General features: G+C 53.1%; 4 protein-coding genes across 4 annotated transcripts; all 4 read left to right on the plus strand.

Moving 5' to 3' along the window:
* Nucleotides 1-809: 809 nt before the first annotated feature.
* J4E79_003700 (uncharacterized protein) lies at nucleotides 810-3,804 on the plus strand (the record flags this gene model as incomplete). The annotated part of the gene is made up of 6 exons (XM_049352592.1): nucleotides 810-992; nucleotides 1,040-1,165; nucleotides 1,213-1,344; nucleotides 1,390-1,956; nucleotides 2,004-2,190; nucleotides 2,324-3,804. The coding sequence occupies 6 exons, from the start codon at nucleotides 810-812 to the stop codon at nucleotides 3,802-3,804; spliced, it is 2,676 nt and encodes an 891-aa protein (XP_049212971.1).
* Nucleotides 3,805-4,558: 754 nt separating this feature from the next.
* Nucleotides 4,559-5,359, plus strand: J4E79_003701 (uncharacterized protein; the record flags this gene model as incomplete). Its single annotated transcript, XM_049352593.1, has 1 exon — nucleotides 4,559-5,359. The coding sequence occupies one exon, from the start codon at nucleotides 4,559-4,561 to the stop codon at nucleotides 5,357-5,359; it is 801 nt and encodes a 266-aa protein (XP_049212972.1).
* Nucleotides 5,360-7,848: 2,489 nt separating this feature from the next.
* J4E79_003702 (uncharacterized protein) lies at nucleotides 7,849-9,892 on the plus strand (the record flags this gene model as incomplete). Its single annotated transcript, XM_049352594.1, has 4 exons — nucleotides 7,849-7,875; nucleotides 7,928-8,146; nucleotides 8,199-9,239; nucleotides 9,293-9,892. The coding sequence occupies 4 exons, from the start codon at nucleotides 7,849-7,851 to the stop codon at nucleotides 9,890-9,892; spliced, it is 1,887 nt and encodes a 628-aa protein (XP_049212973.1).
* A 2,095-nt stretch (nucleotides 9,893-11,987) lies between these two features.
* On the plus strand, nucleotides 11,988-13,206 carry J4E79_003703 (uncharacterized protein; the record flags this gene model as incomplete). The annotated part of the gene is made up of 3 exons (XM_049352595.1): nucleotides 11,988-12,068; nucleotides 12,219-12,252; nucleotides 12,302-13,206. 3 exons carry the CDS (start codon nucleotides 11,988-11,990, stop codon nucleotides 13,204-13,206), a joined length of 1,020 nt encoding a protein of 339 aa, XP_049212974.1.
* Between the last annotated feature and the right edge of the window lie 7 nt (nucleotides 13,207-13,213).

Genomic DNA, 13,213 nt, shown 5'->3' on the forward strand with positions numbered 1-13,213 from the left:
TTTACAATTGGTAGCTCAACGTCGGAAGCCGCTCTCTACGCTGCGACCACGTATTCGGGCCTGCGAACGGTGAACTATCTATTATTTAGAGCTAGCAGACTATGGAGCGACTGCATGATTGACAGCGCGCCGCCAAGTTGTACGACACGTGCATACGTGACTGCACGCTGGTGCACATATGTTGGCACCACTCTGCGCTTGCTGTGAGATATGCTGATATGGGAATCGAGAAAAAGGAAGCAGTGATGCTATTCCATGATTTCAGCTTACTGTGAAGCACACTCCCCCCTTGAGATATGGCGTCATTGCAGCGAGATCGCTCGCCATGTAGCAGTAGGAGCGGTGAACTCGTTACTCAGTGCGAGCAGCAAAGCTCGAGCTCCCCTGAGAGGCCACCTAGCGACGACGAGACGTCCTCAGATATTACGCTGAACGAGGTAGATGAAGCCGATCAACGGCTGCCTCTTTCGAGCACGGTAAGGGAGGCACCGCTATCGCACAGCGCGGGACTTTCTTCTTCTGCCATCTTTCCGTTCCATCTCCTCGCAGGCTGTAGCTCAGCAGAAAGAAGGACCATGTGCATCTTGTCAGCGTCGCTTACATCGCAGGAAGTGAAGACAGCTCTAGGTGTAGGACTAAGAGGTACGTCTAGTCGAGTTGCTACGTCTATCGGTGATGCATCAGGGCCCCGCAGCCGGCGCTTTTGGCCCTGGACCCTGAATGTGCCGTCATCGCTCCCACCAAGTCGCGAAACCTTTACACGCGACCATGCACTCACTCCAGAGATGCAACACCAAGCCGGGCTGACCATGCCAACAGCAGCGCCTCCGCATAATGACGGCATTCTGGAGACGCAGGGCGCAGAGAAGTCTGACCCAGATGGCAATCGAACGCCGGCCCTCGCGCATCGGATGAAGCACGACAAATCGATCCTCGCATTAGCAGTGTCATCACAGTACATCTTCGCTGGAACTCAGGGCGGGGAGATCCTAGTACGTGTCTAAGCGAGCTCCAGAGGCGCCAGGCTTATGACGTGCAGGTATTCAGTCTCGATACCTACGAGCGACGCAGTGTCATCCATGCGCACAAGGGCAGCCTGCTCGGCTTGTGTCTGTCGCATGACCGCAAGTGGCTGTTCTCGAGCGCAGCAGATCCGATCGTCAATGTGAGAGAGTCTAGAACGTCCATCGTCGGTGTATGCTGAGTTGTTAGGTCTGGTGCACGTCGACCTTCAGACACCTCTACGCGCTCTGGTCGCCATACGATATCGGAGACATCTTCTGCGTCGCATACTCCTCCCAACATCGTACCGTCTACCTCGGAGCCCAGAACACAAGCGTACAAGTAGGAAACAAGACTGAACAGAAATGCATGGGCTGACAGTAGCAGTGGTACGATTTAAAAGAGAAAGACACTAGACCGGCCCCGAGTCTGTCATCGCATCCTGCCGAGCGGAAGAACAAATTCTTCGACTCCCTAGGACCGGGCGGCGCGCAAACCCCGAAGCCCAGCGGGGCAGATACGAGACCACGCGACGCAGTAGGCGGGCAAGAACTGCAAATCGACAGCCATGACATCTGCCAATTCGCCCACTACGGATACGTACATTGCATGCTCCTGGGCAGCGGAATCATACCGGAGGCGCCATCCGAGGAGATTTTGGTCTCGGGTGGAGGAGACGGGCGTATCTTGCTGTGGCGCATAGATCCCGCACAGCGTGGCGCCATCACAAGCCTCTACACATTGGAAGATGGAAGGGAGGAAGGTGAATCCATACTTTCACTCGCCAGAGAGGGCTCTTTCCTGTACAGTGGGCGCTTCGACGGCGAGGTCAACGTGTGGGATCTTGAAACCCGGCAACTAGTGCGAAGTCTAAAAGCGAGTACCGGTGATGTTCATACCCTAACATTGGGTACCGGTGTTCTGTACGCTGGTGGTAAAACTGGTGTAATGCAGGTGAGTCTCCTTTACTGCTTTGTAAGAACCATGAATAACATAGATAGAAATTCAACGAGCATTACGAAACCATCACGACCTTCAAGGCACACGACGGCCTAATTCTCGCTTCCGCGTTTACCAGATACAATGATAAGCCAACCCTCGTTACCGGCGGCAATGACAATACTGTGGTTATCTGGGAAGTCAGAGATTGTGCGGAGCCCAACGCCGTCTCACGCAGAAGCAACAACGGTTTGTACACATCCGAAACTTTGATTTGCTTAACTAATGCGTTGTGCAGATCTCATGGTGGAGTCATTGAGACAGTTCGTGTCTTTTCGGACCGTATCGTCGCTGCCCAAATATCGCGCTGACTGTCGTAGAGGGGCGTCTTACTTGCGTTCCGTCTTCCAGAATTTTGGCGCTGTTACCGAGATGATCAACACAAGCGAGTACAACCCAATCGTGTTTGCGAAATTTCGCGGCAACCCGGCTACAGCGGCCTCACGGAAGAAAATTCTGTTCTACGGACACTACGATGTTATCCCTGCAGAAAACGAGCACCGCAAGTGGAAACACCATCCCTTCGAGCTGACGGGTGAGGGAGGCTATTTATATGGTCGCGGGACGTCTGACAACAAAGGCCCGATTATGGCTGCCATCTACGCGGCTCATGAGCTTGCAAACGAACAGCGCCTCGATTCCGACATCATCTTCCTCATAGAAGGTGAAGAGGAGAGTGGCTCTCGCGGTTTCGAAAGGGCTGTGCAAGCCAGAAAAGATCTCATTGGTGATGTTGACTGGATTCTCCTGGCCAACAGCTACTGGCTTGACGACCACGTGCCTTGCCTTACTTACGGACTTCGAGGAGTCATACATGCTACTGTGCAGATTGAGAGTAAGCATCCTGACTTGCACAGTGGTGTGGATGGAAGTGCTTTGCTAGACGAACCGCTCAAAGATCTTGTCATGCTGCTATCACGATTGACCGCACGACACGGCAAGGTTCAGATCCCAGGTTTCTACGATCCTATCCTTCCTTTGACAGAGGATGAGGAGGGGCTCTATACCGAGATTACCGAAACACTTTTGCGTGGTAACCCAGATCTCGGCGATGCAGGAGAGCTAGCACAGTCATTGATGCGCAGATGGCGAGAGGCTTCGCTCACCATCCATCGCTTCCAAACTTCTGGTCCTGATAACTCAACTATCATCCCTCGTCTTGCTAAGGCTGCCCTTTCCATACGGCTGGTGCCCAACCAAGAAGCGGGCGATGTAGCAGAGAGTCTGAGGTCCTTCATGCAATCTGAGTTCGAAGATCTTGACTCCAAGAACCAGCTCAAGGTAACCATCGACCACCAAGCCGAGCCGTGGCTTGGTGATTTTAACAACGAGATCTTCCAGACGCTTGAGCGTGCCATCATGTCAGTATGGGGTCCGACGCTTGGACAGAGAAGAGAGAGCATGTCTGTAGTTCAGCCGCCCGACTACTTCTCGCCATTATCACGAGCAGCGGCCGAGCCTTCAACACCTACTACCAAAGACAAGCCTGCGCCAGCGACATCAAATACTCTGGCCAACTCGTCCGACCCCGCTCTTGCAGGACCTGTCCCATCATCTGGCACCTCGACGCCTGATCACACTCAAAGCGAAACAGCGTCTCGTAAGCCTCTGTACATCCGGGAAGGTGGCTCTATCCCCAGTATAAGATTCTTGGAGAAAGAGTTCAATGCACCTGCTGCGCATCTGCCGTGCGGCCAAGCAAGTGACAGCGCGCATTTGGACAACGAGCGCCTGAGGTTAGTCAATCTGTACAATAGCAAGAAGATCTTCAAGGAAGTGTTCCGGGAGCTGCCGAAGAAATGATGGCTTCGATTGCATTGTATAGTCGAGAAGTAAGGGACGTATGGCAGTTTTGGAGGGTGATGTTAGGTGTACCGTTTAAATTCATACCCCCGAGTATGGTAAACCACGGCTGTGTCTCTGCGGCACCATACTGCGTATGCATCATATGAACCATGTTTTGCACTTCCAACTACTCTCTGTGATACGAAGCCTATCAAACTGTACGAGAACCAATCACAACACGTCAGAGCTCCAAGACCCTCGGCTTACCCCAATCGCATACCCCGCTGCAGCTACCTACTAGCCGGACCCTTCGGTTACGTGCATCTCCATACATCACCACTTATATCGAGAAACATCTCATGGTCAACAGGTTGAAGCGAGCACGAGAAATTTAGTCTGTGCAAAGGCAACTCCAACGCGGCATAGACCAGCAGGCTTACGCAACGCCGATACCGGCCGCGGATTGATAACGTCGTACGGTTGGACTATTGAATTGGAAAAGCTGTGAATCATAGGGAAGGTGAGATTTAAGGTCTGGTCTCACGGCATTGCTAGAGGATTGTTCGTGGACTGTACTTGTTATTCAAGCTGAAGGTTGGGGATTTCTCGGTTGCTGGACATTCATTCCCTATCAACCTTTACACAGCATCACCATCGCCATCAACAACACCCATCCGCTACCCTAATACCTCCCAATTCCAATACCAGATAATCCCGCCATCCATTCTACCACTCATCAAATACCACATACCCATCCCATCCCACCACCAACATGGGCGTCTTCTACGAAACCATACCGAACAGCCTCATCCCATGGATCAAAGAACAGCAAATGCTCTGGGTAGGCACCGCACCCCTCTCAGGCGACGGCCACATCAACATCTCCCCAAAAGGAGGCCAGAACTTTGGCGTCCTGAACGAACGAACCTTTTGGTACATGGACCTCACCGGGAGCGGAGTAGAAACACATGCGCACCTGCACGAGCCAGGAAATGGTCGTATTTGCGTCATGTTCATGGCCTTTACCGGCCCCCCAAAGATCGTGCGTATATGGGGCGAAGGCCGCGCCATCGAGAATGGAACCCCAGAATACGAAGCCTTTATACGAGAGCATAAGGTCGACACCATCCCCGGTTCCCGCAGTATCATCATGGTAGATGTGCACCAATGCGGCACATCCTGCGGCTTCAGCGTGCCCTACTACGACTTTGTTGGCCACCGCGACATTCTGAACGAACACTTCAGAAAGAAAGACGCCAAATACCAGGCCGGCGACGAGAAAGAATCAATGGACTACTACTGGGCGTGGAAGAGCCAGCTTAGTATCGATGGTTTACCTGGGATGAGGAGGGGGTATGAGTTTGCGCAGAAGAATGGGGTGCAGCCGTTGAAGAAGATGGTGGGGCCGTATGCGCCTGGGGGGAGGGGCAGGAGGGATGGGGATGGGAGGGTGGAGGTGTTGTGGTTGTTTGTGGTTTTGTTGTTGGGCATTGTTATCGGTGGGGCGGTTAGTTTGAGTGTTGTTACGCCCGAGAGGGTGAGGGCGTTGCAGGAGAATGGGAGGGTGTTTTGAGGGGGTAGGATCTAAAGATGTGGAAAGGTGCTAGTGGAAGCAACCGCATACGCAAAGGTACTCCTCATCAAATGAGAGAGATCGCAATCCTCAACCTCTGTGCTAGTGGAAGATAAAAAGCGGAGTGTACTGCGTGTTAGAGATTCAAAAGGATCCAATCGGTAAACTCCATGCAACATGTGCAGTATACGTTCTTCGACACTGCGCAGTGCAGGTACTCGTGTGACTCGTATGTCAGCAAATTGTACCAAAGGAAGTTAGTCATGTCGGTGCTAAGGATCTCACGCATACTTGCACCACCCGGTACAGTCTGCGCGTGATAGTCGAACCTGTACTGGTTCCTGGCGTGATGACAGTCGAAGCGATTGGTGTATGCATTCAAGTGAGCCAATGATCTCTACCGTGAGACATTGCAGGTAGCTCAGGCCGCTCTTGCTGCCAGTAAAGATTGGAGTAAAGGAATCCCGATGACTGATCATCTACTTGGCGTTACGTGGGAATTAAGAATTGTCATTAGGCGTGCCATGTGCTGCAACACACGTATACGAATATCCGGCGCTGATGGTGGAGATTGTCGAGTTTGAGAACGGATGGGGAAGCGACAGGCGGCGGGGGTCAGACGGGGCGGGATTCAGCCGTAGCTACTACCTCAGCGTTGGGAAGGTGCGAACCTTTCTGTTACCTCACCGTGGCCTTGGCTAGACTCAGCGCTCTGACATGCGCGTGGTACCGAGCACATGGAGAGTACCAGCGTAGTCGATAAACGGACCATGCACTATTCCTCGTGTCCTCCTAGTAGGCTTTAGCCGTTTTGTACCAAGGCAGCCCTGAAGTCAGTATACGGTGCTGACTATGTCTCGGCTAAGCCTGCTTTTTGATAGATGTAGAGAGCCCTGGCGATAGCATGCGAGTGCTGCATGCTCATGATGGGATGGTCTGCAAAATCAACAAGCTCAGCGTCGCGTCATAGAAACGACGGCAAAAAGCTTGGGACCAACTGCCAACACCGCAGACGCTTATCCGTGGTTCTGGCGTGGCGAGGCGTCCAATAAAGCCGGAACCGTAACGGTAGAGTACCTGCTCACGTGCGGCATCGCGCTTGCCGGCCGAGGTCTTCATCAAGCTTAATTTAGGCGACGTGTCGATCTTGAGTTCCCCCAATCCCCGTCTTTTACCCTATCAACCTCATCACTGTCGACGCTCTATTTGCGAAAAAGGACCGCGCATCTGACCAGGTCCGTCGAGGATAGGCGCGACACCACTCCATCGCGCCGTATGATTACCGCACACCACTGAGCCCGTATCTCAAAGGGTGGCGTGAATAAGCCCTTGCATACCGCGTCTGGGCAGGAAGCCTCAACCGCTGCCACGGCGTCTTCATATCCGCTGGCCGAGGCTTGTCTCGTCGCTCGAAATTCTTGATGCCGGTACCCGGTGTCGTGGTGTCGCATGTCGCATGTCCGTCCCCTGAGCGTGCAATTACCGTGGCCGCAAATACGATCGGGGTCCGTTGCCCAGGTCTTGGGCAACGCAGAGAACATTCGGGAGACCCGCCTCGACGATAGCCCTGGCAGGATGGCCCTCGGAGGAGCGAATGGTAGCGTTCGGAGGAAGTCTTGGCTGTATGGCGCGATTGGCTAAGCCGTTGTCCGTATCCCAAGCTTCGAGCCATTATCTTGTCTATCTGCAGGCGGCCCCACAGCGTGGTTGTTGGTGGGAACGTCTGGCCTGCATCCCGCCAGCCTCCTCGATGTCTTGCCCGAATCAATCGCTGCATTCGTCTTCCAGAACGTTTGTATCGACGCTATACCAACGCTATCACCCGCAGATAACCGCGTTTGCAGTCAGAAAGAGCAAGGTCGCTGATACCGCGATTGAGGAATGCATGGGCCATGGGCTGGGCCTCCAAGACCAGAGTCGTTGGAGGCGCGAGCTAGTGGCTCTGGGCATTTCTTGGGGACGACTATCGCTACCCCGCGACCACCTGCTTTAGGCAGGAGGTTAGTCGATGGCATGCGACTGGGGCGCCACAGGTAATTGTTATCTTGGAACCAGCAAGCTCTTCTTGTCTCGCTGCTTGCCAGTGGTGGTTAGCAACTTGGCGAGGCTTGAGTAGCCCAGGACGCCTCGGCGATGCGGTGCGAAAAGAGCATCGTGCAGCACCTATCGCGCACGCGCCGAATGCCTTTCCGGGCACAACAGCCGCGGTGGCAATGCGTTTGCTGATGGACAGACGGTGGTGAAGGAGTCGATACGGTGCCCATCCCTGTGTCGGTGTGCGCGCCTTCCTTATCGGGCCTGAAGCTGTAGAGCACGACGTCGGACCCGTGATTCGCGTGCTCAAATTAAATGCACCACCACCCCATTCTCTTTGCTCGTCAGGGTCTCTCTTCTCCTCGCCGCACCCCATAAACAATCACCTGGCTGCTTTCCCAGTCACTCAACCACGGTCCACCTTCACTGTCAAACGGCCTAGGTGCACGCCCATCATGCCTGTTGGTGACGCCGGTGAAGTCGTGAGTACACTCTTCTCAAGCTCTATTGCATACTTGCTAACAACCCTTGCAGCAAGCTGTCGGCTTGGACCCCGCTCTTATTGACGCTTCTGGCGACCCCACGCGCAAGCACCCCGAGATGCACACAACCTCTGCGCCCGCCTACCTCCACTCCGAGGGCAAGGCCACGCTCCAGGACAGCTACCTCAACGAGGCTGATGACTTTCCCACCGACGAGGAGCTCGCCACGCTTCGCCGTGTGCCCGCTAGGATCCCATGGAAGATCTTCACCGTACGTGATCGCACTCACAGAGCACGTGAGACAAACACTGACTTGACTTCAGATCGCTTTCGTTGAGCTTGTCGAGCGTATGAGTTACTACGGAACTGTTGCTGTATACTCCAACTACATCGCTAAGCCGCTCACTACGCCCACTGGAGCCGCGCTCAACCCAGATGATGCTGAGGCTCAGCCCGGTGCCCTCAACATGGGCAAGCAGGTCGCTTTCAGTTTGACTACATTCAACGCCTTCTGGGTCTACGTCTGCCCGCTTCTCGGAGCCTGGATCGCCGACACCTACCTTGGTCGTTTCAAGACTATTCTGTACTCCGTCTTGGTCGCTGAAATCGGTCACTTGATCCTCGTCGCCTCAGCTGCGCCGTCTGTCTTGGAGAACTCCAACACTGCCCTCGGCGTTTTTATCCTCGGTCTCATCATCATGGGTCTTGGAACTGGAACTTTCAAGCCCAACATTGCCCCTCTTATCGCCGAACAAGTTCCTCAGGAGAAGATGCGCGTTGAGACACGCGGTACTGAGCGCGTCATTGTCGACCCCGCTGTCACGGTCACCCGTATCTACAACTGGTTCTACTTCTTCATCAACATCGGTGCTCTGGTCGGTCAAATCAGCATGGTTTACGCTGAGCGATACGTTGGTTTCTGGCTCGCGTACCTGATCCCCACCGTCATGTTCATCATCGCTCTCCCCGTCTTGATCTTCTGCAAGAAGTTCTACATCCTCCGTCCCCCGAGCGGTAACGTTATGGGCCCTGCTTTCAAGCTTCTCTTCAAGGCTCTTGGACGCGGAATGAGCATCAACCCCGTTAAGACTTGGAAAAACTGGAACGACGGCAACATGTGGACTGCTGTCAAGCCTTCCGTCCTTGGCTCCGCCGCACCCAAGTGGTACAACTTTGATGACGCCTGGGTTGATGAGGTTGCTCGTGGTTTCGCTGCCTGCTCCGTCTTCTTCTGGGTGCCTATCTTCTGGCTTGCATACCGCCAGATGGACTCCAACCTGACCCAGATGTGCGCCACCATGAAGCTCGGCGGCGTCCCCAACGACATTCTCTCCAACTTGGACCCCATCGCTATCATCATCATCGTAAGTACTGTCCAATGGTCCAACGCCCAGAACGAATGCTAATCGTACTATAGGTGCCTATCATGGACTCTCTCGTTTACCCCTTCCTCCGCAAGCGAGGTATCCGCTTCACTCCGATCAAGAAGATCACCGCTGGTTTCATCCTCGGAGCCTTCGCCATGGTCTGGGCAGCGGTTCTTCAACACTACATCTACAAGACCTCGGGCTACTACGAGACCAAGGACCCCGAGTACAAGACCGACATCACTGTCTGGGCTGTTACCGGTGTCTACGTCCTCATTGCCATCTCCGAGATCTTCGCCTCCGTCACCACTCTCGAGTACGCCTTTACCAAGGCTCCCAAGAACATGAGGTCGCTCGTTCAGTCCGTCCAGCTCTTCACCACCGCCTTCTCTGCCGCCCTCGCCCAGGCTTTCACTCCTCTTACCGCCGATCCCCACATCGTCTGGAACTACGGAAGTGTAGCCATCATCTCCTTCGTCACCGGTATCGCCTTCCACTTCGCCTACCGGAACATGGACAAGAACGAAGACCAGCTCAACCTGCTGCCCACCGGTCACCTCGGCACGGAGGGTCAGGCTGCTGACATCGAGAGGCGCCAGAGCGTCAACGAGGAGAGGCGCGCTAGCCTTGTCGCTCAAGAGAAGATGTAAGCGGTTCACATCGCGATGTGTTGATGCATGATGTTGTGATTCGCTTATCGAGTCACCGTTCAACGATATACCCCTCAAACCTATTGGTTACCGCGATTAGGACGCTAGTCATGTGTTATGTGCCGCTCGCTGGATGCGTCGGCTACTGGTCATGGCTAGTTTACTTACTTTAATGCCAAACTATCACTTCAAATAAATTGTTCCGCTGCGTACTCGTGATGTAAAACTGAATAGATGACAACTGAGTCGCCCACATCGCACTTGTCCACGACACTCTTGGCATTGATATGCAGTCCAATCAACCTTCTTGCATCTACCTGCCATACCATTCGAGTAAGAATTTTACTACATAAGGGAAGGGTTTATTTTCTCCAAAACGCTAAGGGTGTCAGTCATCGTTGCGACACACAGAGGAGTTGTCGCATCATTCTGAAACGCGTCCTAGCGCGTCGCCTTAAATTGCCTCTTAACACCCAGGTAGAGCCCTCGGACTCCTCTTACATCTACACAGCACTAGCCATCATCTTCCGATTCATGTGGAATAGCCTTGACCACGACCGCAAAGTCTCAAATGTCGACTACTGAACTGCCAACTTCCCGCGGTGAAGCTTCCGCACATCTGGAAATGTACGCACTTTTAATATCTGACTTCTGCGTCACTGAAACTGACAGCACTTAGCTTCCGATTACAAGACCTTCCACTAGAGCTTCGCAATTATATCTACGAGTATGCGCTAGAGCCGAGGGTGACTCTCTGGCACAGTTGCTTGTACGACGAATACCGGCCGTCTACTTACCACTTGCCCAATCTCGAGCTGCATCCAGGTATGAAACATGCTAGATCGGCGTTCCTGATGTTGACGCAAGTACAGAAGATATGCAAGATGATGACGATCGATCCGACAGCTTCGAAGAAGATTTAGAAGGAGACAAGTACTTGGAGGATCCCAACTTGTCGATCGCGGGTAGCCCGCGTGATGATGGAAACACCGCCGTCTTGGCCTTCAAGATCTTGATAGCGACGCCTTCACTCGCTGTGTCTAAAGCTACCAATGAGGAAATGACGAAGGTACTAACCACCACCAAGAGATACTATGAGAGACTTCTGTTGTCGTCAATATATTTACACCGCATCACATCACCAAGCGCAGCTCTCATCGATTTGTGGGCCAGCTGCGAGTTCTTCCTCCGGCACGACTACGGCAAGTCCATATTCTTCCTGAGAGATCTTCCAGACTCGCTGAAATCTTGCGTTCGCCGGCTGGTGCTCCCTTATGATTTCCTAAGTCTTATTGCATACTCGCGGTGGACCAAAGAGCAGTCAAGAGGTGGGGCCTTATTTACAAACTGGATCTCAGAAAATTTCCCCAACTTACGGACGGTGGCGATTGAGGTACCAGACGTGTGCGAAGTCATGGAAATGAATTGGAATGAGGCTTCGGACTATCTGTGCGAGATGCTCAAGAACGGCCGTTTGGACACCGTGAGATTCTATTACAAAGACTATGAGAAGGGCGAATGTGCACGTAGGGAAACAGATTCCCTCTTTTTTAGACACATAACGCTAGAGGGATGTGACTATGAAGGGACAGAAGAGGAAGATCGGTCATTACTGACTGGAGTTGAGGAACCCATATCCCCTACCTCACTGGCGTCTCAACTATGGCGCGACTTGCGGGCCTGCCGTGTTGTCAAGATCACGAGATCGCAGGCAACAGCCTAGTACAGCGGCTGCGATACATCTTAGCAAGGCTCCCGATCGTCTTGTTGGTCGTCAGCACACAGTTCAGGCGTTGGTCGTGGTCTCGACGAATTCAGGCGTAAAGTGGATCCTCGTTGTAGTAAAGACACAAAAGCATGCAGAGATTCAAAGTTTTAAAGTACGCGCAATTCTTGGAGCTGTGTGACCGTGTATGCTACTTGTGAAAAGACTCGCAAGGCTCGAGCGACGGAACAAGAAGAGGTCCTAGCGTTCGCGAGACGCGTCTCGACGCGTCGCGCTAGTGCCATCCCCTCCTTCCGCGAGGCTGGGGCTCCTCTTCCGTTGTGTTCGCAAGCGCAATACCGAAGCCCGGTTTTACACACACCAACAGCAATGCGTGAAGAGACGGCGGAAGCATCGCGGTCTGGGCATGGTGATGCCGCCGCACATCTAGACTCGTTAGGACTCTCCGCCGTACGCATCGCGCTTCTATAGCTAACAATGTGCAGATTCCGTCTGCATGACCTACCGCAAGAACTTCGCGATATGATATATGATTATTCACTTGAGCCAAGAGCGATCTTTCGGCATACGAACCGCGAAGATCAACGGGAACAAAACCAGGGTTACGACCTGCCAGAGACGAATCCTAGCAAAGGTACGCAGACTCGGGTGTAACCACCACGTCAGGACTAACTCTCCCATAGAAGACCCGCAGATGATTCTCGATATGATGAAAACACCGCGAGTGCTTGATGAGGACCAGCCAGTTCCGGACGAGCTTTACGATGTGTTTTGGAACGACCCTAATGGAAGCTTAGGCGCATTCTCTGATCACCAAGATGTAATGCTCACGTACAAGATCTTCATGTCGACACCACTACTTCTTGTTTCCAAGGAAGTGAATAGAGAGGCGGAGAGGGTACTGCGGGCCAACAAACGAGGATGGATCAATTACTACAACGAAGTCGCGCGATCCAACATACATTACCATCGGATCATTAAACCGACCAGGGCTTTCCAGTACCTTTGGTCTCGCAGTCAGGTCGTTCTGGAAAACACTACCGCGGATACCATGTTCTTCTTGCAGTTCCTACCGGAGGTCTTGAAGAAGAGCCTTCATAGTTTGATCATCACGAAAAGCTTGATGATCGAAAACGAATTGTCGATAGCACTCTGGCAAACTGACGACGAAAAGGGCGGATCGTTCATGTCAAACTTGATCAAAGAACACTATCCTAACCTGCGTACAATGGCTCTTGAGATACCAAGCACGGAGGAAGAGATGAGAAGCAATATCAATAACGCTTTCGGGCACTTATGCGATATGCTCAAGATGAAAGATCTAGATGCCCTCAGGTACTTCTTCAGGGAGGCTTGCTTTTCTCAATCCGACGGCTGGTTCCTCATAGATGTGGACCTAGAAGGGTGGGAGCTCAGCGATGAGTCCGACGACTATGAGGTGGGAGAAGACGAAATTTCGGAGCGCTACAAACAACCCCTGGATGGCGTGGAGGAAACTATTTCGCCTACTTCAATCGGGTCTGCAGTATGGCGCGATCTGGGAATGGAGCGCGTCGTCAAGATCACGAGGTCGCAGACAGCAGCCTAGCGCTGTG

Source organism: Alternaria viburni (genome assembly GCF_023758015.1).
Source record: "Alternaria viburni strain BMP 2772 chromosome Unknown scaffold_6, whole genome shotgun sequence".
In the NCBI taxonomy this organism is placed as follows: domain Eukaryota; kingdom Fungi; phylum Ascomycota; class Dothideomycetes; order Pleosporales; family Pleosporaceae; genus Alternaria; species Alternaria viburni.